The sequence below is a fragment of the Triturus cristatus genome, chromosome 2_1 (genome assembly GCF_964204655.1).
Source record: "Triturus cristatus chromosome 2_1, aTriCri1.1, whole genome shotgun sequence".
Classification (NCBI taxonomy): domain Eukaryota; kingdom Metazoa; phylum Chordata; class Amphibia; order Caudata; family Salamandridae; genus Triturus; species Triturus cristatus.
The window spans coordinates 184,523,571-184,548,500 of NC_140581.1; the positions used below are offsets into that span (position 1 = coordinate 184,523,571).

General features: G+C 45.5%; 1 protein-coding gene across 5 annotated transcripts in view; it reads left to right on the forward strand.

The window, feature by feature from the left end:
• CTIF (cap binding complex dependent translation initiation factor) overlaps positions 1-24,930 on the forward strand; it is a 1,024,851-nt gene that overhangs the window by 620,637 nt on the left and 379,284 nt on the right. For all 5 annotated transcript variants that reach the window (XM_085629575.1, XM_085629546.1, XM_085629566.1 and 2 more), the window contains one exon: positions 12,694-13,213. In XM_085629575.1, the coding sequence (XP_085485701.1) occupies positions 12,694-13,213 (520 nt within the window). The remainder of the gene's footprint in view (positions 1-12,693; positions 13,214-24,930) is intronic.

The following is a 24,930-nucleotide window of genomic DNA, read 5'->3' on the forward strand; positions in this document are numbered from 1 at the left end:
CAGAGCTGAAAAACGTGAAAAGTATACCATATAAAGACGGTGGCAAGGGATACTTAGGAACGGAATATCCGACCCATTCATGGCGGATCTGAAAGAGGACATGTTAACGTTGGACGCATATGTATTTGCGTCTTCATAGCTTGAAGTGGAGGGAACATACATGTACGTGTAGCATGTACATGGAGCCGTTGGGGTCTAAGATAGGGGACACAATTGATCATAAAAATTCATATTTCCTCAGAGGGAGAGGGATTATGGAGAGGGATGATGAGAGATGAGAGGGATGATGAGAGATGAGAGGGATGATGAGAGATGAGAGGGATGATGAGAGATGGGAGGGAGGGAGAGGGATGGTGGGGAGGGAGAGAGATGATGAGAGATGGGACGGAGAGGGATGATGAGAGATGGGACGGAGAGGGATGATGAGAGATGGGAGGGAGAGGGATGGTGGGGATGGGAGGGAGAGGGATGATGAAAGATGGGAGGGAGAGGGATGATGAGAGATGGGAGGGAGAGGGATGGTGGGGATGGGAGGGAGTGGGATGATGAGAGATGGGAGGGAGTGGGATGGTGGGGATGGGAGGGAGAGGGATGGTGGGGATGGGAGGGATGGTGGGGATGGGAGGGAGAGGGATGGTGGGGATGGGAGGGAGAGGGATGGTGGGGATGGGAGGGAGAGGGATGGTGGGGATGGCAGGGAGAGGGATGGTGGGGATGGCAGGGAGAGGGATGGTGGGGATGGCAGGGAGAGGGATGATGAGAGATGGGAGGGAGTGGGATGGTGGGGATGGGAGGGAGAGGGATGGTGGGGATGGGAGGGATGGTGGGGATGGGAGGGAGAGGGATGGTGGGGATGGGAGGGAGAGGGATGGTGGGGATGGGAGGGAGAGGGATGGTGGGGATGGGAGGGAGAGGGATGATGAGAGATGGGAGGGAGAGGGATGATGAGAGGTGAGAGGGATGGTGGGGATGGGAGGGAGAGGGATGATGAGAGATGGGAGGGAGAGGGATGGTGGGGATGGGGAGGGAGAGGGATGGTGGGGATGGGAAGGAGAGGGATGATGAGAGATGGGACGGAGAGGGATGATGAGAGATGGGACGGAGAGGGATGATGAGAGATGGGACGGAGAGGGATGATGAGAGATGGGACGGAGAGGGATGATGAGAGATGGGACGGAGAGGGATGATGAGAGATGGGACGGAGAGGGATGATGAGAGATGGGAGGGAGAGGGATGGTGGGGATGGGAGGGAGAGGGATGGTGATGGTGGGGATGGGACGGAGAGGGATTATGGAGAGGGATGATGAGAGATGAGAGGGATGATGAGAGATGGGAGGGAGGGAGAGGGATGGTGGGGATGGGGAGGGAGAGAGATGATGAGAGATGGTACGGAGAGGGATGATGAGAGATGGGACGGAGAGGGATGATGAGAGATGGGACGGAGAGGGATGATGAGAGATGGGACGGAGAGGGATGATGAGAGATGGGAGGGAGAGGGATGGTGGGGATGGGAGGGAGAGGGATGATGAAAGATGGGAGGGAGAGGGATGATGAGAGATGGGAGGGAGAGGGATGGTGGGGATGGGAGGGAGAGGGATGATGAGAGATGGGAGGGAGTGGGATGGTGGGGATGGGAGGGAGAGGGATGGTGGGGATGGGAGGGATGGTGGGGATGGGAGGGAGAGGGATGGTGGGGATGGGAGGGATGGTGGGGATGGGAGGGAGAGGGATGGTGGGGATGGGAGGGAGAGGGATGGTGGGGATGGGAGGGAGAGGGATGGTGGGGATGGCAGGGAGAGGGATGATGAGAGATGGGAGGGAGTGGGATGGTGGGGATGGGAGGGAGAGGGATGGTGGGGATGGGAGGGATGGTGGGGATGGGAGGGAGAGGGATGGTGGGGATGGGAGGGAGAGGGATGGTGGGGATGGGAGGGAGAGGGATGGTGGGGATGGGAGGGAGAGGGATGGTGGGGATGGGAGGGAGAGGGATGATGAGAGATGGGAGGGAGAGGGATGGTGAGAGGTGAGAGGGATGGTGGGGATGGGAGGGAGAGGGATGATGAGAGATGGGAGAGGGATGGTGGGGATGGGGATGGGGAGGGAGAGGGATGGTGGGGATGGGGAGGGAGAGGGATGGTGGGGATGGGAAGGAGAGGGATGATGAGAGATGGGACGGAGAGGGATGATGAGAGATGGGACGGAGAGGGATGATGAGAGATGGGACGGAGAGGGATGATGAGAGATGGGACGGAGAGGGATGATGAGAGATGGGACGGAGAGGGATGATGAGAGATGGGACGGAGAGGGATGATGAGAGATGGGACGGAGAGGGATGATGAGAGATGGGACGGAGAGGGATGATGAGAGATTGGAGGGAGAGGGATGGTGGGGATGGGAGGGAGAGGGATGATGAGAGATGGGAGGGAGAGGGATGATGAGAGATGGGAGGGAGAGGGATGATGAGAGATGGGAGGGAGAGGGATGGTGGGGATGGGAGGGAGAGGGATGATGAGATGGGAGGGAGAGGGATGGTGGGGATGGGAGGGAGAGGGATGGTGGGGATGGGAGGGAGAGGGATGATGAGAGATGGGAGGGAGAGGGATGATGAGAGATGGGAGGGAGAGGGATGATGAGATATGGGAGGGAGAGGGATGGTGGGGATGGGAGGGAGAGGGTTGATGAGAGATGGGACGAAGAGGGATTATGGAGAGGGATGATGAGAGATGGGACGGAGAGGGATTATGGAGAGGGATGATGAGAGATGGGCGGGAGAGGGATGATGAGAGATGGGAGGGAGAGGGATGATGAGAGATGGGAGGGAGAGGGATGATGAGAGATGGGAGGGAGAGGGATGATGAGAGATGGGAGGGAGAGGGATGATGAGAGATGGGAGGGAGAGGGATGATGAGAGATGGGAGGGAGAGGGATGATGAGAGATGGGAGGGAGAGGGATGATGAGAGATGGGAGGGAGAGGGATGATGAGAGATGGGAGGGAGAGGGATGGTGGGGATGGGAGGGAGAGGGATGGTGGGGATGGGAGGGAGAGGGATGATGGGAGGGAGAGGGATGATGAGATATGGGAGGGAGAGGGATGGTGGGGATGGGAGGGAGAGGGATGATTAGAGATGGGAGGGAGAGGGATGGTGATGGTGGGGATGGGAGGGAGAGGGATGATGAGAGATGGGACGGAGAGGGATTATGGAGAGGGATGATGAGAGATGGGAGGGAGAGGGAGGATGAGAGATGGGAGGGAGAGGGAGGATGAGAGATGGGAGGGAGAGGGATGATGAGAGATGGGACGGAGAGGGATGGTGGGGATGGGACGGAGAGGGATGATGAGAGATGGTACGGAGAGGGATGATGAGAGATGGTACGGAGAGGGATGATGAGAGATGGTACGGAGAGGGATGATGAGAGATGGGACGGAGAGGGATGATGAGAAATGGGACGGAGAGGGATGATGAGAGATGGGAGGGAGAGGGATGGTGGGGATGGGAGGGAGAGGGATGATGAAAGATGGGAGGGAGAGGAATGGTGGGGATGGGAGGGAGAGGGATGGTGGGGATGGGAGGGAGAGGGATGATGAGAGATGGGAGGGAGAGGGATGATGAGATATGGGAGGGAGAGGGATGGTGGGGATGGGAGGGAGAGGGATGGGAGCCCATGTTAACAAACGTCTGAGGTGGTACCTGTCAATAGTGAAACTGGTGCAGTGACACTTTTGCCCAGGGGCCCACTACATCATCATTATGAATGCTTTGCAATACAAAGTGGGCATGGGGGTTAATTTTCCTTGCTGCAGTAGGGCAGATGGCGCCTTTGGCACAAAAAGGAGGGCAGTGCAGCAGCTAATTTTCTTTCAGAAAGAGACCATACTTGTTTCAAGATTGAAGTCCGACATGGTGGGGAAGGAGTGAAAGAAGAGGTGATAGCCTGCTTATCAGGGCTACAGCCATTACTAGATCAGTAGGTGGAGTGCACTGGGGCCCACAGCACCCCAATTATGTGCAGTAGTGTTTTTGGCCAATTCTGTTCTTCTTTGATGCCGTTGCTTTTATATAAGCGCACATTTAGTGTGTATCTTGAGCTACTGAAAAGCACCCCTGAAATGATCTCATGATCCCCATCCCCTGTGATCATCCCTCTTCCTCCCACTCCCCAAATCCTTTCAATATAGTTTTGGAGGAGGGGCCCAACTTCACAGCATTTTGCTTAGGGGGGGCTCGGAGCAAAAAAGTTTGAAGGCCTCTGATTTAAAGGGATAAAAAAAACACTGACTCGGTCAACGTTAGCCCTTTCGTTTTATTTTTTTAACTCGATTGCACTACAGCTTGTAAAGAAAAAGATTAACAAATCCAATAGATGCCAATGCTTGTTTTCATGAGTTTTAGCTGTGCTCTACAGCAGTGGCGCTGCTGCAGAACACAGCTACAAACAGTGCTAAAGTCAACTGCCTTGGTAAGCGAGACCTATTGGCTTTGCCAATGCTTGCTTGAATTAGTTTTAGCCGGGCTGATGTACGTTATGGCTATAAAGCCACCGCATGTGCAAGTATTATTGCCTTTGCCAATGCTTGTTTGCCGTTGTGTATATGCCGGGAAAGAGGAGGCGCGTCTGATATATGTGGGGCGAGCGGGCCGAGGTGTCGGCCTTCAAGAGGCCCATCTGTGTCCCAGATGTCCAGAGACTGACGGGAAGGGTGAAAGGTTAATACAATGCCGGGAGCTGATGGAACGGCGGCTCCTTCTACGCCGCGTCTTGTCTTGGGCCCGTCAGACTCCACGACAGGAATGACAGATGCCTTTTCCCATAAAACCCATCCATGTAAATTCTCGTCAGCTTCGTGTTTTTCACGCCTTGGCGGGTAAATTGAGACGTGACAGTTTACTTGAAAGGTTTATAGGTTTTCAAACTCCAGAAGCGCAGCGTCCTTAGGAGCGCCGGCAGCAGCTTCACGTGTCTAAGTCTTCAGACACCCGTGTTGGATGCAATGGAGAGGACATGGCGCTGTTGTCGGTAGTTCACCTCAGTTTGCCCCCATTTGGGTTAGATTTCCGAACTACGAGGGATTCCAAAAGGACATTTATTTACCGGACTAAGGTGCCTCTGAAGACATGGCGCCATTTGGCAACCTCAACGTGCACGTGTGAAAAAGAAGTTCTCTTGTGATTACAGATATCGGACTCTGATTCTCAGTACGGGGATCTGTGCATTTCACGGAGGCAGTTGGCAAGACTGATGAACGCTCTGCCCGGTGGCGGGGTTTTTCGCAGGTGATCAGGTGCTCTCATGCAATGGGAGCTATTTGGGGGTTAGCACATACATTGTGCTGGACACCAACAAAGCGTTAACTTGGTGCTGTCTGTATATTCACTTGCCTTTTTCAACACTAAATGTCACTACTAAACATACACCTGATTCAAGAAGACGTAAGCAGCGCGTTGAGAATAGTGAAGAGCCCCGATCATTTGTTTTTTCCTTAAGGGATGTTAGGGAAGACACGTTTTCCACATGGAGAAATGTTTAAAAAAAATAAAGCAATTGCAGTTTGCAGAAACTGCATCATTCGCTGAGTGGACAATCTGCAGTCGTATGCTTTGTACACCGACTAACATATGCCAAGGAAGCTTTGAAAGTTTTCGTTTCCTAATTCTCCTGTCGTTGCTGAACATCCCAAAACATGAGTCAACCCACTCAAATGCTCTTTTTTAAAACTGACCCTTTCCCGTTAAACACTGTATGGAGGGGGTGCTGCTTTTTGTACTGTGAAATAAAGGTGTAACTCTTAAAATAAAAAATAAAATAAAAAAAATACATAAGTCCTCTGGAACCATAGAACCTGAGAGAACCAAATTATGTGGCAAGAAAAGGCAAATTATGTTCCATAACGAGGCACATTTTGTAATGGTATTAGTGCACTATCTGGGCAAAGCACCTACTTCATTAGTAACAGTTCAACACTCAAATACAGCAATAGGCATTGAAAGGCAACCATTTGCCTTTTGTGGAGGGCCTTCCACTGCGGGGCAAGTCTCCTCACTGCAATTTTAATAATTTTTGATCCGTTTGAACTAAAAAAAAATTTATCCGTAAATTCTGCAAATTGCGCAGCAGATGGTGAACTGTGTGGCAAATGCAACAGATCCATAATTATTATGTGGAAAGTGTTGTAGCCGCAGAATTACATAACTCCAGTGGCCTTGAAAATCTCAGATAAGCTGAGAGATAGAAGGTTGAGTTGATGATGCTATGATTAAGACTCGTTGAGGTCGTTTAACTATACGTCTCTAATTCTCTCCTCTTTCTCTCGCTCCATATTTGTCGTCTTGTTATTATGAGTCTCTGACCGCTCTGGTAGAGGTTTCAGGAGAGAGTGGAGGCCCTGACAGAGGGTCTCAGTTAAGGCCCATTTTCACTGCCCTTTAGTTTCCAAAGACTTCCTCCCCATCTTCTTTACTCTCCTTCACTGGTTAACCTAGGTGTCTTCAGCATGATCTGGCAACCCATACAAGACCTCTGGCAGGCGCCACCAGTGGCTGTTAAAAAGACGACCCATGGGCAGAACCTTGCGGAAGAACGTAGACCAATGGCTCCGATACCGTATTTGAATGGAAACCCTCGAGTTTCACCTGCATGTCAAATACAGCGAAGGGTTAACCCAACATAAAGAAAAACGTCTTAACCACTCCGACTCTGACATATAGATCACAGTCTTGCTTCATTGATACTCAGTGTGGTAAGCTAGCCGGGAGGCAGTGGAGCGCTGTACACTGTGAAAGGCAAAGCTAGTCGAGGAGGGATTGGAAGACTGCATTGTGGGTGGTAGTGTTCTTTTAAGAGATGTCTTCAGCTCTTTCCTAAAGTGGAGCAGGGTTGGGTCATCACTGCTGGATCAGGGGATGTCATTATAGATCCAAGGTGGTTGAATGGAGAAGGCATGTCGCCTTGTCTTCTTCTTTTTTGCCCTTTTGATGGTAACCTGGCTGCAGGTATGTCAAGAGTTCCAGAGATTGAAACCTTGTCAGCCACATGGGCACTGATGCGGGTTGTGGTGATGGCCAGTGGTGTGGAAGGAAGACTTGAAGTCCGCAAAATCAGGAGTAATGGCGATTCCCGAAGCTTCGCTTACACTAGACACTATCTCCTCTTGTGGGGAGGGGACTTTGCGTTAAATACTGATCTGGAGGCTGACTGGCGAGAACATTCATGTAGCTTGTAAGTAACAAGCATATCATTTTACTTGTGTGAGGGGCAGATGTGTGCTACATTTTCAGAATAACCGCTGACTGTTGAAATAAGTTCTATTTAAATTCACTGTGGGTAAATTTACCTGAAGCGGTCTGGTGAGAATCCGCTCTACTCAAAGTAAGACATTACATGAGATGTAGTCCCAAAACATGCAACTTGGAGGGTTAGTTACTTCCTATTTTTTACCTCATGGAAGATTGCCTCTGATATAGCAGTGTTATTTTGTCACCGCATCACTGGTGGAAATGCTGGTATGTCAGCAGGACTGTAGTGCGTCCGAATAATTATTGGCTGTAAGAAGGCACCGCCCTCCCGCTGCAGACGCCATTGACGTGTATGTTAAGTGTTTGACGTCTTGTACGTTGATCACTGCTTTAATAGATCTGGGTTAGATTAGCGTCATCCAGCTTCCTCTTCTAGGCGAGCAAATTCATTTATGATATTAATAAACCCTTCGCATATTACCATTAATGCAGAAAGACTACCCTCGCAATCCTGGCTCTTAAGTGGTGGAAGTGGCCGTCTCATCCCCCCGGATAATCCACTTATCTAATAGAATAAGGAATAAAGCAGCTTTTTTTTTTTTTACAGGTATAACAGGGCAAAACTTAAGCACTAGTTGTTTGCTTTTTGTGCAGAAAAAGGTCCAATTTCGACAGGCTTGCATGGACCAATCTTTGTAGGATTGCTTGTGTTATATTATCTATTGTGTTTCCTAAAGAAAGGATTCAAGTACCCAGACACCACAGCCTAAACACAGTAAACACGCGCATAGGAGGACTTGTATTTTGGAAGCATTCAAGTGATGCTTGCAGAACATATGTTGAGCTGTCAAGTGAAATCATTAAGCTAATGGCACGATCTCCTCCATTTCAAGATGGCTGGCCTATTAGCGTCTTACTGGAGTAGTTCTTTGAATCAAAAAGAATTGTATGATAAGGATTAACCTAATCTTAAGTGTTATGGTTTATAGCCATAGTGCTAAGCCCTTTTAACTGGTTTTACATGTTTACATTAGATAGTGAATATAGTTTTGTAGTATGCGTAAGCAAACATCATCCGCACCTAATTAGCCCTCCACAAGGTAGTGTGAGTCAGTGGGCCGTAGCAGTGTTCAGATTACACCCTTGGCCTCTCTCCAGCACATACATCGGTCACATATGTATCATTTGTAATTTCTAATTCTTTACAGCAGAATCCTTGTTACTCGTGCATACCAAATTGCTAACAAGCACGCTTAAAGGCAATAGGTCTGGCATGTTTTATGTGTGTTGCTGTGTGATTGGTCTGGATGCAATAGCAGAAAACGCGGAGAGAGGCAACTTAATTCTGGTCAGGCAGCATGCTGTGTAGAGCATTGGGTTGTAGTTCACATGCTTTAAGCCACACACCTAATTACCTACCGCAGGCCCCTTTTAAAGACCTACTTAAAGCACTGTGGGGTCCACAATAGACTTGCTTATAGTCCGCTAAAAGTTGTCTCATAGGAGAGACCAAAACATTGTGGTGATGGAGAACTGTGGAGTCCTTGATGTAATAGCTTAACCCTGTGGAACAGAAAGGAGGGGCCACTTTGCTCCTCTGCAGCGCTCATTTTGAAGCTTCTCTGGGAGGAAGGGAGTACAGCCAGTGTTGTGTCAGAGGAGGGAGTTGTGCACTTTCTTAAAAGAAAGCGAAGAGCCTGACCTCCTCCACTGTGACAGCCCAGGCCGTGACTGTAGGTTCCTGGGCTCTTGGTGTCGCCACGCCCCTTTAGAAGTGGCAAAGTTGATCTAAAAGGTGTGCAGGTCATTTGTTCTCTGGCAAAGCAGATTCGAATATCCTCAGCTCCTCTAGAGAAACAAGGGTGAGAGACAGCAGTGCGGGGCTGAAGCAATGAGGGCAGAGTCATGGAGGACAGGGGTGGGATGGGAGCAGCACTGGGCATGGGTGGGGTAAATCGGAGTACCCGGGGAGGGATGCAAACTAATGGGGGCAGAGAGCAACGCAGAGCTGGAGGAAAAGTAAACAGGCGGAAGCAGGTAGGAGAGAAGCACAGGGGAGGAACAAACACAAGAAGAGGAAGGAAAGCTTACACAAGCTAACAAATAAGAAGCAAGCAAATGAGTGACAACGAAGCCAGCCAATGGTAAACCGTAGCTGGACTGCAAGCTAGCCATATCATATGTATCACAGCAGATATCGCATGATTGTCGACCAGGCAAGATCGAAAAATGTAAAGATTTTATGTTCACAGTAGGATAAATACCTACCACTTAAACTGCTAATACGTATTATGCCCTCCTTGTACGGGAAGATGTAGTGGGCTATTTAATGAGCACACATACATAATGAGGGTTCTCTGTGCTATAGACATATGTGAGGAAGGGTTGATGCCACTACCTGCAGGTGGGACAATGCACACCTGCATCTGAGGGCCCTAAAGGACATCAGATGGTTCTTTTCCAATAAGGTACCCACCTTAGAGGCCTGGAATCTGAACCCCTGCCTCCAACTCATTGCAGCCTACATTTTGGAAGATTACAAATGGAACCTTCAGGGAAAATAATTGTGGTTAATTACTAAAGGCAGAGTATTGTTTGTTCTGCTTTCCCAATAGTTGAAAAAAAAACCACGTTTAATGTGCTTCTTAATGCACTTTGTTGACCGGATATATAGAATTCCTTTATTACTTTTGATTGAAAATCAGGGTGTTTACCAGATTGAAACAAAAGGAAAGTGAAAAGAAAGTGTGTAATGTGAAAAAAGCAGCACGTTGGGTGGCGGGTTTGTACAGCAAAAGCAGCTCCTTGAGCTTGCACCAGTCCCTGGCATTTTTGTTTGTCGTAGCATCTTTTGTCAGAAATAAGTTTGCTAATCACGTCGCCACCTATGTTTAGGTATGAAACAGGGCAGAGGAAGAGGAATGCTGCCATCATATAACGTGTGGATCTTGACAAACAATTTGCATTCAGATTTTACATGTAACATGTTTTCAGTTCTGATTCATGCCTCTTCTAGAACTCCGTAAAACCGGTTACTACATAAACGGCTAAAAAGAAGTCCGACTGATGATGAATCACTCACATGAACCATTACTCTACCAGTAGAGACTGTGAATCGCAGCACAATGCTGGCCGCGTCATAGTGCTTTTTTCTAACTTTACTTTTAATCACGCTGCACAGCCACCCTGCAGTACAACATGGCTAAAAGACATTGGCAAATCCAATAGCTGTCACATAGCGAGACCTATTGGCTTTACCAAACAGCGTTTTTTTGGAAGTTATATGTAAGTCGGAGAGCTCTGAAACAGGGTCCCACGTAGACCTCATAATAACACAGAACGTGTTCATGGATATTAATTTGACCTACATGGCAGCAAATGTGGCATCACTCACGTTTTGACCCACAGACATAGCACAGGAATGAGCCTTTGTTCCAACCTTAGTCTTTCCTCAATGCTATATTACCTCCCCCTGTGACGAAAGAATGTAAATTGGGCCCCAGAGACCTGGTTCACTTCCTGTTCATGTGCCTGTTGCGATTACCAATATGACCAGGGCTTACAATGGCAGTGCCAGAGGGGCATACCAAAAGGCAAGCCAGGGATAACATCGACTACCCCGTTTGATGTCCGTGAAGGTGTTTGGCTTAAGACCGTCCGGTAGGCTGAGTTGGAGACTGAAGGAGGGATATCGAGCAATTAAAAGTGGTGAATGTGTGGATCACTAATCACTCAACTGCTTTTTGGCAGCATGGTCCTGCTCCATAATAGAAAAACACCCTGTATCATTCCATTTCTCCATCATTGCGTTTGTTACACAGCCCTAGGGGTAAGAGTCCAGCGGTTGTTGGGGGGGGGGGGGGGGGGGGGGGGTGGTGTCTGTGTACCATTCTCAGTAGGGAAGACTGAGAAAGGGGATGGAGTCTTGCGAGCCAAGCGTAAAGCCTGCCTGACCTTAAAATATATAAGGATCTGACTTGAAAAGTTTTTTGTACATTCATATGAGCAAATGTCTACAGTTAGAAAAATGAATTCGTGCTAAGAGACCTTTATCACTGAAGTGGTCGGCTTCTATTGGAATGAAAAAGGACAGTGGAAATCTTGATCCTACTATATACATCCAAAGAGGAGACCCAAAAATGTCAATGCCCGGGAGAGAGGTAGTTAGACCATGAACAAGAAGAAGCTCCCTCTCAACCTGCTTTGTTTCTACTCAGTGCATCATGCGAAAGATCTGAGACACAGGGCTCCATTCTAGCAAATATTCAATTTATTACTTACACAGCATAATATACATTTAAATACATGAATGCAGTTAATTTTTCACAAAGTACTTCTTTATTTCTGTCCATTAATCACTTTGTTTGTAAATCCTTTGTGTCCTGTACCCTCACCTCTTTCAGACGCTCATTCATAGCCCCATAAAAACCAAGTTTCATGGACTTCACACATTGTCCAAATGCAGACATTGTACTGTGCAGTGGTGCGGAGTGTGTCCTAACACAGAAACTGGTGTACTGTGCACTGGTGCTGAGTGCTGGTGAAGCCATCAATGTGATATATCACTGAAGCCATGGGGATTGTGAAAAATCTAATTGTCACACAAAGAACAAGTGTAGCAAATGAACCGCATCCATTCAGTGGGACAGAGTGTAGTATGTAGCTGGGAGTGCATTTTAGAACATACTAACACACCCATATTACTACAGCATAGTGTGATAGCACTCTCATTTAAAGGCAGCACATTTTCTATTGAAATGGCCACTAAAATTTCACAAACATGCAGCTGTACTGATAAAACTACATAGTGCACCAAGTATAATGTGTGGAAATTGGGGTTCAGTGAATATTTGTCATGTGTGCATCACCAAGTAAAATGTCTTGATTTGTTTTTATCTATTAAAATCTGTTTCCATCTCTTTTCCGAATTACTAAACAAATGCACTTCAGTTGTACTTTCCTAACTACTAAAATATTTTAAAATGTGTCCAGTACCTTTACAGATATTTACATTTTGTTTTGTTAAAAAAAAAACTTTCTACAGTCGATCCTTTCACGCTCCTTGTACCACAGCAAGATCGTCATATAGTTGTTTACAAAGCCTCTCAATTTGCAGTAAGAGAAAGAAAAGCAAACCCCAATCTCATGTTAAAAAATAAGGAGCAATTTGTCAGAATACATAGCCTGACATTTGACCACTATCTCTGAAACCCCAGGAAATGAGACAAGATAAAAACCCATCTGTATTGGTGATTCACCTTCTAAACCTCAGTATGGTTATTTTGTGGGTGCTGATACATCCCCTACTTCTGGCGCCTACGGCACTGTGCGAATTCCAAGTGTATCACATGTAGTTGTACCACAGCCAGTGAACCACAGACAAAAGCCCATGTGGTGTCCACTGTCCTGCAGAAATGATGTGATGCACGGTTTTTAATATGATGTGTTTTTGGGTTTCAGGAAACAGCAAAGGTTGCAAGGTGGCAACAAACAGCAGCAGCAACAACAGCAGCAGCAACAACAGCAACAACAACAGCAGCAGCAGCAACCGCAGCAGCAAAAACAGCAGCAGCAACACACCGATCAACCACATGCCCCCACCAAACAACCCAGGGAGAACCAGAAACTATACCAGGCTGGTCAGGGCTCACATTCCTCAGCTAGGCAAGGACCCCATGGCTACAGCCAAAATAGACGGTGGCACCACAACCAGAAGCATTCACCCAACGACAAGGACACGCACAGGAACGCCAAAGAGGCTGAGACTCTGAAAAATGAGGACTCGTCTGTGTGCACTACGCACAGCCCCTTGGAAAGGCATGGAAGCCTGGAGGCGGCAGACAGAGTGTCTCAGCCGGCAGCCACCCAGCCATGCCAGTCAAAGCGGAGAGACAGTATTCATGACAGGACTGGGGAGCGGCCAAGAATAAACCTGCTTCAATCTTCCAAAGACAGACTGCGAAGGCGGCTGAAGGAGAAGGTGCGGTATTTTCACTTACTGCTCATTACACATGGTTAGTGGAAGGAGAAAGGGATTGCCATCCTGAAATGTTTGTATTGTTGACGACATAACATTGAAGCCAGTGAGGTCCTATCCAAGGCCATCATCTTTTACAATGAATGTATTTGTGCTCCACATCCTGTGATTGGGTCAGACACAAAGAAACGTATGAAAACTTTTGGGATTCTAGCTTCGGCTCTCCTACTTCCCCCTCGTATCCAATAGTTAGGAGGAAGGATCCCCTCCTGTAGTGTGGGCACTACATGAAGACCCTTATGGCACTGGTATTTGCAGTTCCCACTTCATGTGCACTTGCTGATGCATAATGTGCCTTATGCCACCAGACAAAGTATTTAAGGCCATTGGCAGAGTATGTTAATAAAGAACACAGAGGCCCTTCACCACTTCACTTATGAAAAGTGGTTAAATGTCCACTCACATGCATTTGTGGTGGAGATTCACACAAATTGAACAAACACTGTACAGCCGAAATATTGAATGCAAAACAGTAAAAATTGTAGAGTTGTTGGTAGGTGCATATGGTTTAATGGCCCAGTAATGCCAGGAATAAGATCACTTGAGGCACAAGACTAGAGCAGTTGGTCAAGCACGATGAGGGCCACTGTGTCTCCTCAGTCCAGGATGGTTCGGATGTCGTTGGTGGCTGTGATGAGTGATATGTTGGTGCTGTTTTTTTTTAAATCCTGATTGAGTGTTCTCTAGTAGGTGGTGGTTTTCAAGGAGGGTTGTGAGTTGCCGGTTGATACCCTTCTCTATCACTTTGGCTGGGCAGATGAGCAGGGAGATAGGACGGAAGTTGGTCAGTTGGCTTGTGTCTTCCGTCAGCTTCTTGAGGAGGGCATTAACCACTGCATGCTTCATGTCTTGCAGGTATGTGATGGAAGTGTTGAGGATGTGGGTGAGGGCTTAAAATTCAATGCCTAAAAATGTGAAATCTTTTCCAAATTTTATTCAAAACATTTTGGGAGTATATGACTTCCACACAAACTAAATGAATGTCAAAACTTGGGAAGGGTGCCAGATGTCATGCTCCTGACAGAATAATTTTCGGTCGAAGAGGCACGCAAAATGTTGAGCGTCAATAGGGTTTGTAAGAGTCGCGATATGGCGACAAGGAGTTGCATCTTGGGTAGAAATTGAAGTGGAAAAAATCGATATGTGCTAGTTTAAGAATGTTTTGGACGCTGTAAATCAAAGTCCTAATTTAAGCACAGCTCAATCTGTGGAATTCTCTGGCGACTTGGTTCATATTTCTTTAGATTTTGTGGCTTTTCATGTACCTAAAAGTCCATGTAAGGACTTAGCTAAAGTGCTGCATGAACCTTCTTCGGACATCACAGCCCCAGGAAGATAGAGCAAAGCTGGTGAGACTCCTGATTAACTACCACCCGGAATTTGGCAGATTCTCTACCTCAGGCGCACAACGTAAACAAACAGTAGGTGGCAGAGAGGATGCTGCTAGTGTATTACAATTATGCGGAGCTGCTCATATTCACTCGATGTTGAGAATATTACACCTACTCCTTTTAGGTCTCAAGGCTCTTGTGTGTTAAGTGCCAATCCATTTATCGTCTAGTACAATATAAATTCCCAGACAACCAGCAATAATTCTCTTGATCTATTGTGGGCATAAGAGGAAGGCAGCAGCTAGCACAGTGTCGTTTGCAGGATCCTTTCTGCCATGTCACATCATTGACAGGCAAGTGCTCTCCAGACAGCAAACTCGAATTTTATCACAAGTCATTATGTATGAATGTAATTATTTGTATTTATTCATTAGCAGTTTTATATAGTGTGGACAAGACTTAGTGGATGGCAGAGCCCTTAACGTAGGCATTGTTTGAAAATAAATTGTATGACACCAGTGCAACAGCATTGGGTAAACACATAGTATACAGAAATTCAGGGACTAGACAAATAACTATTGCAAATCCCAATAGGTCTCGATTACGAATGCACTGTTAAGCCGGACCTAAAAATCAATTTATGTGAATGACTACCCTCCTCCCATCTGTGCCGCTTCCAGAGAAAAATGCCATAAATTATCAAGTTATCCAAGACACTTTAGCATTACAACGAAAGAATCTCCTTCCACGCACCCAAAAGAATCCTCCGATCTGCCGACCCAACCCTCGCCGAAACCCTGCGCATCCACAGAGCCAGAACGGGTGGAAGAACCTTCTCCTACATCGCGGCAAAGACCTGCAACGAGCTCCAGATCAACATCAGACGTGCCCCCACTCTGCACAGCTTCAGCAAGACCCTCAAGACTTGGCTCTACGACTGACCGGCGCTGCACCTCCCCCACCCCCTCCCAGCACCTTGAGACCCTTATAGGTGAGCAGCGCGCTTCACAACTCCCTGATAGATTGATCCCCATTTGCAAAACTCATTAGAAATGTCAATGGTTACATAAAGGAATCTCCCTCTACTGGTTACTTGAGCTTCCTTTTCTCTCAAGTAAACATTGTATTTTAAGTGCATTTGTGTGGTAGGAGCAGCTCTATAGTCACAGGGCATATTTGTCTGCTCATAGTAAAACCAAGTCTGAAGTTCAGCCTGAGCAGGAATTTGAACCTTGCTGCAAAGACAGCCACTTCAATTTATAAGGATAAAAAATATTGTGATCCAAGCTTCAATCTAAATCTTGACTCTCATTTTCAAATGTTTATAAACACAAAGAGTAAATCATCTGAGAAACAACCTATAACCCCCTAGATCAACGATCCAACCAGTCCATTCTGCAAACTCCAAGAATGCCGAATCCACCCCACCCGACAACCAAGAAAAAGTACCTGAGCAACATGAAGAACACCCCTGACCTCACTGTGAATGACCCAGAACTCTCCCCAATTACTAAGATCTTCCACTCACCCTCAACAACAGAACCGTTCAAACTCATCCATCATCACTGTCCCTCTCTCTTCTCCTAACAACTTATCTACATCTCCCCCCCCCCCCCAATGAACACCTTCCATGACATTCCAGAATAGCATGGTATCCACCTTCAGAACTCTATATGCCACAAACCCATCCACACTGATTACTACCACATCTGAACACTTTTCTGAAATACATTCCCAGTGGCCACAGCTCTCGTGCAAATTTAATGCCAAAACATTCTTCAACATACATATCGCTTCCAAGATGGACTCCTTTATTGGGCTAATAACATACCATGTGTATTGTAAAGCTTACATGCACCCTGAAGGGTGTCTTGCCATCGAATCTTACATGCACAATTTCCAAACTAACTACAGTAAAAGACTCACTCAAACACTATTCTACATGCAACAATAATCCCCTCTGCAAGTCCAAACCAAGAACTTTGCAACTGAAGGACCACTAACACTCAGCGAAAAACTCTAAAGCGAACATGAGGAACACATAAGAGGGCTGACCTGTTTCCCTCATTTAGATAAAGAAGAGGAAAGCAATAGGAGGTTATAACCAAGGCATCAGTCATAACACCTTCTAAACAAATAACAGTCCAAGTTCTCGATCAAGTACTGGGCATACTTCCCTGAAATGTCTTCTACTTAACTCTAGATATGCCGTATATCACAGCCTGAGATAGGAGGAATAACCTCAAATAACCTAGAAACTATTTTCCTGACCAGAACCCTGGCCAAGTGAAACATATAAGCCTACTGTGGACTTGCAGTTTCCATTAGCTTATGTAGCAGCCAACCAGAAAGACAACATAAAATGCAGAAACCTGTTATAGAATCAGTTCTTTACTATATAGTGTCACTCCAGCGAGATAAATACATTGAGACCAAATCCCAGTAACTTCCATGTAATTTTCCACCTCCATTGACAAAATACCGTTCTCGTAACATTTAATGGAATTGCTTACTGGCCATATTATCAGCTCTAACATCATTATCCTCCTCTTGGCTTTTAACTTGCATTGGGACGACCCGAATTACTTTGTATTATTTTTTCTTAGCCTCTTATGTAGTCAATTACAATCTCATTCAACTGTGTAAAACACCTACTCACCCTTCTTGCCAAAGAAGGGCCACTGAAGATACTCTTTGCTGGCACAGTCCTGACCATCATCCAATGCTCTTCTTATCAATCATCGAAATCTAATCCACCAGACAATGAAAAAGAATAAAAGAAGGTCTGAGACCTCAAACATATTTAAGGATACTCTTTTATCCCAAGGTCACCGCATATATCGATGCATCCCTTATGCAAAGGAAATCAAACTCACAAATCACTAACATTCCGACCTACAACTTCAGACGATTAGTCAAAAGCTGGCTCTTGCCCATCTGACAGTTGTACTCCCATCCATCAGTGTACCACAACAGTATTGCCGGACATGACAAACTATGGCTCTCGCCCCATGGAGATGTAGTTGTTATACATGTTTTCATGTATGTTACTCCATGAATAAATTAACAATTGTGTGTAAACGGAATCATCATATCTAGTAGATCTTAAATGAATCTACATACCTTGTAGGTACAATGAATGCATATTTTGCCTTTTCTTCACCAATGCAGTGAATGAATCATTTTTCAACTAATCCTATTGTGAGAAACTAGGAGTGGATAGTGGTCTTGACGAAAAGCCTATTGGGTTTGGGCTTGAAACATGTTGACCTGGAGACAACAACACCCATTATAGTGTAAATCCCGACCACCCGGTTTTTAGTAGTACCAGCCAGAGGTCTTAATAAATATTATCTTCCAACCAGTCAGGTAGTTTTTAAGAACACTTATTTTCCTGACCCTTCCACTCCCATCAGCACATAGTCTACACCCTACAAAGTGCTCCCATGTCTTTGATGTTGGTAGCACCCCCCCACCCCGCAGCGGGAAGAACCCGATGATGAAGCATGCCACCATGTGACACTTTGGTGGGTGAGGGTTATTTTTAGAGAACAAATCGTTTTCTGAGATAAAACTAACTATCCCATTGATAGGGCAGTTACAAGTGGACTTTTTTGTGTGTATGTATATATATATATATCGCCACAAGATACATGTGTGTATATAAGACAGTGTCATAATTGGTGCTTCAAAGTATATATGTACATATATCGACAAGTTTATGCCTGCTACCAAAACTTTAGGAAATGTCATGGAAAAATGCGCATACTTCACCACAAGATAAATGTGCACTTCCGACAATGTATATATTGCTGCTTCTATGCACATATGGGTATTTATATAGAGGGGCTTACTTCATCCAATAAAACCTTATTATGTGACGTGTGCATATATGTATGTATAAGATCATTTTAGTTTTTTGCAAACAAATAATCCTTCTTAAAACCTTTGTCCCTCCTCTCTCTGACTAACCCCAAACCTTTCTGACTGAACCCCAAAAACATTCTTCTCAAACTTTCCTCTCCTTTTTTAGCTATGTCACCCAACTAGCAGTCACACACAACTACTATTTATAAAAACAACTGACTACTTTCCCTTTGAAATCCATTTCCATCATCCTATCCCTACTCTAAACTCTACTAAAAACCTAGGAAATCAAGAGGACACACCTAATGCACAAAAACACTAATCTACTAATAACCTCTGATCTTGGGTTCCGGAGTAGCATGCTACTTGTCGCAAAGCGCTTTAACGCCTTGTCAGGAGTAGTAAGTGCTGTATAAATATAATTTACAATTCAACAGAGTGCATTTCAGGGATAACAGAACAAAAGGCACTATAAATTAAAACTGATGATAAAAATATCAGCTCAACGGTACTTAATAAGGAAAGGAAAACTGTCAGAGAAAACGAAAGAATATGGCATAAAAACCTTTCTTCAAAGATGTAGTTGGCACATCTACACATGGAAAGAAATGCAGTAATAACATGCTTTTAAAGCCAACTCTTCTTTCATCAATGTAGAAGAAAGCCAAGCAAAAATGACCCACAAAGGTCCACAAAGGTCCACAAAGCAGTGTACGCGCCCCCACCCCCAATTGCGATCATAGACTCATCCAAAGACAAATGTGAAGAGCTTCACCTTCTTCGTAGAGAAATTGGAAAAAATGGTCACCCTCCATAAGACAAGCATCGTACATCAAATAACCAAAGATCTAAGTCCTCCTGATCTCTTTTTTTTTTTTTGTTTTTTTTTTTTTAATTAACTTCTGAAGATTATAGAAAATTCATTGCCAAAATCGGACCTTGCTCTCACTTCGTCAAACCTATTTTACTCATATCTGTTAAAAGAAACATTCGCTTGATTACACTCTCTGAACCGAACTAAGATATGCGCCAGACTGCGTAAAAACATGACACATTGCACTTCAACCTAAAAGAACAGACAGACTGAAAGGAACTAATCTTCGATACAATTTCAAAACCAACATTCCAGGCCAAAGTTCTTGAAATCTGCATGGAAAACCAGCTCAGAATGTCTTAAGGTAAATACATTGTCTGGACCCCAGACTGTGCACTTCAAAGCAATGTTCTTGGCATTTTTCTTGGCATGTTCCACAAACAAGCTCCCCTGTTGGAAACGTTGCCTTAAATAGGACCTTTCAGAGATATGCCATGCTTGCAAGTTTGTGAATGCAACCATTCAGCTGGTGTAGTTGATACATTTACCTCGATGTGGCAATATGTGGTGTGGATTGTCTGTAGTGTGGATTTTTGGAGTGTGCGTTTTCCACAGATGCTGGCTAAGGTGTTTTATTGTCTAAAAGAAAGAACCAGCTTCCAAACGCCCCTCAACTCATTCATGACAGTCTTTGGAGAAACATAGTTGAATTAGAGACAGCAGCATGGCTTCGGGTAAATTCAGGATAATGAATGCGATTTACCAGCACCTTTTTAACTATATTGTAAGATACTTAACCGTCCAAGACTAAAAGCACTCCGTCCTCCTCCCTACCGCACAAGCTTTCAGAATAAGTGATATTTTAGAACTGTGACAAGTTTATGCCTTCAGCATCGATTGATGGTGTCAGAGGTATTTTGTGTGTATATTAAGCATATGTCTAGTCTCCTGGTAAAAATCAGAATACCAAAGTCCATTGTTGCGTTTTCACTATAATATTTCTGTATTTGTTCTTTGTCGTAAATACAGGTGAGCAAAAGAACAGCCGACACGTGTTTCGCCCATATGGCACATAAGCGAAGGGCTTTCTCAAGGCAAATATTCTTAATACAGTAATATCAGTGAGTCTTGTAATATTGAACGATAATTGAGAAGGGTACGCGCCTGACCGCAGAGACTATTTATCGCCCGTACCTCAGTACGGATGCAACTCTCTCGGTTATCACTTTCCAACCCCCACTTAAAAAGTCCTGCTCAAGGGGGAGAGTGTGCTTTTTGTTGGAGCTGGACACTGGGACTGGATGGCAGCAGCCATAGACATCTGGAAGCAGGAACCCCATGATGCCCACCTGTAATAAGGACTCGGACTACAGTTGACCAAGGAACGTGGTCCCCTTTCTCCCTCTAAGGCCCAGTTGAGGGCTGACCTGGACTTCTACACCCATGAGCAAAGAAGTGCCGGAGGAAAAGAAGGTGAAAGGCTGGCGCAGGGAGCCTGTGGAACCAGCTCCCTGCAAATTGTGCCGCCTTAAAGGCCAGGACGCCTATGGAAAATGCTCCAGGTGGCTAGGGCTTCCCACCAGGAGCACAATTAGCCCAAGATCAAGCAAAATGGCACAGCAAAGCCAGAGATATCGAAGGAAAAGGGATTTGGACTTTAACCCCCAGCGAGGTCCAGGAGCGCATTGGTCTAAACCTCCACGGTGGGCAGGCAAGAGATTGACGCAAGGAGCATTTCCAATTGTTAACACTGGGAGTGGGCTTTATGGGCCCCCCTCCCCAGAGTCTAAGAGGCCCAGGAATCCCAACATCGAGACAGTCTTTATGCCAGGGGGCCCAGGATCCCAACCTGCCAATGAAATTGGGGAAGCCCCCCGGTCCACGAGGAGAAGAGGACCGGATCCAAACTCCAGGCCCTGCAGAAGTAATGGAGAAGGGGGAGCGCTGCCGTGCTCTCCCAACCCCCACCCCAAATGCAGTGATGGGCTTGCCCCGCTCCATGTTCTCTTGTCTGGGGTGAGTGGGTGGCCACCACAGCAATGCAGACGCCCTGCCCGCAGGAGGGGAAAAGAGCTGTATGCTCCTGCAGAAGTGGAGGAGATACTGCCCGCTAGGGGAGTTGGCCGTGACAGACAAGGGTGGGTTCCCTGGGTTTCCCCAATGTATAGAGACATGCGGGGTGCCCAGGTGGGACCGGCCACCCAAATGGAAAAAAAATAAAAAGGGAAAAAGTCAAGATGCGAGGCAGTGATGCACATCAAAGAGACGGCCGGAGCTCCTCTTTATTTATGCACACTTCTTGAAAGCAGCGCCCCCTAATGCCCTGCGGGGGTTTTGCTTAGCTCAGAGTTTTGGCACTGTAGTGGCCCCATGACAGCAAGGGCATCATCAACGATACCAAGACAGTGTGGGGGCCGCAAGAGTGCAGCAGATCCCAGAGATGGAAATTGACCCAAAGGCAGACACTAAGTTTACAGGGTCTAGGAAAAGAGGATTTCTATAGGACTTTACTTGAGTTTGCAAGCACTCCAAAGGCTGGAGCTTTTGCCAAACAGCGGAGAGTGCAGTGCCCTTTAGGGGCTGATTCTATGGCTGCAGGGTAAGTAGCCTGAAAGTTATTAAAAAAGGGCAGACACCTGTATGTTTGAAAAATGCTTTAATTTTTTTTTTATTTTCCCAATGGTTTGAGCTATGCTTTATTTAAAATGTTTTCAGCAAAGCTTCAATCAAAAATATGATTTACAGTGCTTTTTTAAAGGTGTTAATGCTGACAGTAATGCATATTACTGAAAGGCTACAATGCTATATTAATGATGTGAGCACATGATCCCCCCCAAAACAAGCCTTTCTAAACTCCTCCCTCTGACTCTTCCCCTCCACATCCTTTTCTACTCATCCCAAGGCTCCTCCTACTGCTATGACCTCCAAAAAAAAAAAGTCTATATCCTTCACTCTTCTATCCTTCCACTGTCCTTTTCAATCAAAGTAAGATTAGCATGTCCACTTCTCAAATTTCATAGTTCACTATACTAATTCACCACTAATGCTTTATGGGTTCCAGAGTAGCGTGCTACTCTCCAAAAAAGCGCTTCAACACCCCATCAGTAGTAACAAGTGCTATATAAATGCAAACCTTTTTCCCTCTTCTATCCCTCCCCTTCTCAATCCAAATAACTGACTAATATCCACCACTCAAATTACTTTCATATTTCACTATACTAATGCACCACTAATCCTTTATGGGTTCCAGAGTAGCGTGCTACTCGCCAGAAAAAGAGCTTCAACACCCCATCCGGATCAACAAGCACTATATAAATGCAAACCTTTTTCCCGCTTCTATCCCTCCACTATCCTTCTCACTCCAAATAACTGACTTATATCCACCACTCAATTTTTTTTCATATTTCACTATACTAATTCACCACTAACCCTTTCTGGGTTTCCGGAGTAGCGTGCTACTTGCTAAAAAGCACTTCAACACCCAATCAGGGGTAACAAGTGCTATATAAATACAAACCTTTTTCCCCTCTTCTATCCTTCTGCATCCAAATAACTGACTAACCTATCCACCACTCAAATTACTTTCATATTTCAGTATACTAATTCAACACTAATCCTTTATGGGTTCCGGAGTAACGTGCTACTCGCCGAAAAAGCACTTTGACACCTGGTCAGGGGTAGTAAGCGCCAAATAAATCCAATTACAATGTGTGCGCACTGGAAAGTTCAAGCTCAGGCAGATGAATAAATAAACAAAATGTTCTCATCTGTGTGTTGGGCCAGCATTTTGTTTTGGGGAACCACAACTTCTGCCCAATCAAAACATGTACTCCAACATGTGGGTGGAGCTAAAGCCCCCCTCTTGGTGATTCTCCAGACCATAGAAACGAGTATATACGTCTACAAGGGTAAAGTAAATTAGTGGTGGTGATCTTGGAGAAGAAAAGATTTCTGATTTTTGTGACCCACATTGTTAGTCACTCCTAGGCTAAAGCAACACTGAAACAACAGTTCTTCTACTCTTTCTTTCAGCGTTTCCTATGATGTGTTGACCTAATGGCTGAGGAAGTTGAGTTTCACATCAAGGGTGCACCTTTAAAGAAGGATTGCTTCAGGGGTATTTGTTTTCCTAAAGGCTGTAAAGGCTAGCACTTCGAGAATAAGTGTTTCAGAGCACCAAAGGTTCCACGGTTTATGCATGGTACTTTCTTAGTATGCTTTTAGAAATAGCCCATTTCTTTTCAAAGGAAAATGCCAGGAACTATTTAAGCATCATCTAGACTTATTCCAGAGACGAATAAAGACAATGGAATTTCAAGCCAGATCATGTTAGTATCTGCAACATAATATGATGCACCATGGACACACCTTTGGTAAAAATGGTGGGTCTTAAAAATTAAAAATAAAACCTTTCAAACACTATAGACTGGTTTCTTTTACAAGATGCAGGCATATCTCTGAAGTCTTTTTTTTTTTAAATAACATTTTTTAAGTCTTGATCTGTGATGGGGTCTTATGCGGCTAAAACTAGCATACAGTTCATAGTCCGACACAGTCTGCCTTATGCACAACACATATTCAACTTTATCCCAGTAGATGGGGGCACACTGATTCATAGGTATTTGGGGAGGTAGACCGAAAAATTGGGGGAAATGGTGGATTTGAATGGGCAGTCTCTTCCTGCAAGCCTCAGACTTACAGGTGGCCCATAGAAAACAACATGCACATGATTTCAAGTATTTACAACTTTGAAACAAATGTTTATTTATGTATTGAGTGTTTTACTGATAGCTACCTAAATTCATGTTTGTCTGGGGATCTGCATGTTTGCTTGTGGTTTCTGGTGGGTTGCTAGGATGAGCTCCTTTCTGCCATCTGTTTGCTTGTGGTGGCTTTGAAGCCTGGTGCCACTCTCAAACATGTACAAATATTCCCCTCTCTCATTGCTACTATTCTTAATGTGCAGTGTTGTGAAAAGGCCATCGGTATGAGATGTGGTTTGATCCTCGGAAACATATTTAGCATCACACAGGTCATCCGAGAAGTAGCTCAGAAATGGAGGCTGTGGGCGGACATCCACCCACGCTCAGTCTTTCTGCCACAGCCGTTTAGTTGTCTGTTGGGAACTTTCCTTTTTAGGTTTCGCCTGCACAGTGCCTGCGCTGTGCTTGAGAAATCTTTTGTTTTTAATATACACCTAAAAAGGGCTTACATCCCGTCTCCTCTGTTTCCTGGCTTCTTATTGGTTCCTGTGCGTGACACTTACCTTTCCTCCATTTCTATTGGCTGTAGCATATGTTCCTGCATTTACCAATGCTGGTTTCTCGTCTGCTTCTCTCATCAGTTTTTCACCACCGAAATACTGTTAAAATCCGCTTTTTTAAACTATATTTTCATAAAGTTTTACTTTTTTACTATTGCAGCACATTTATGTAACAATTTATCACCCGAAGAGATTAAGTGATTTGCATAGAATCACAGGATGTTGCGCGGCTCCGCCGAGACTCGAACCAGGATCCCCAGCTCTCAAGTCAGCAGTCTTGGCCGCTGTGCCACATTCTCTCCACTACTGTGTTATCTCTTTACTTCTCCCGGACGATGATTGATGAAAACAATTTATTACATAGGCGAAAGCAATACATTACCAA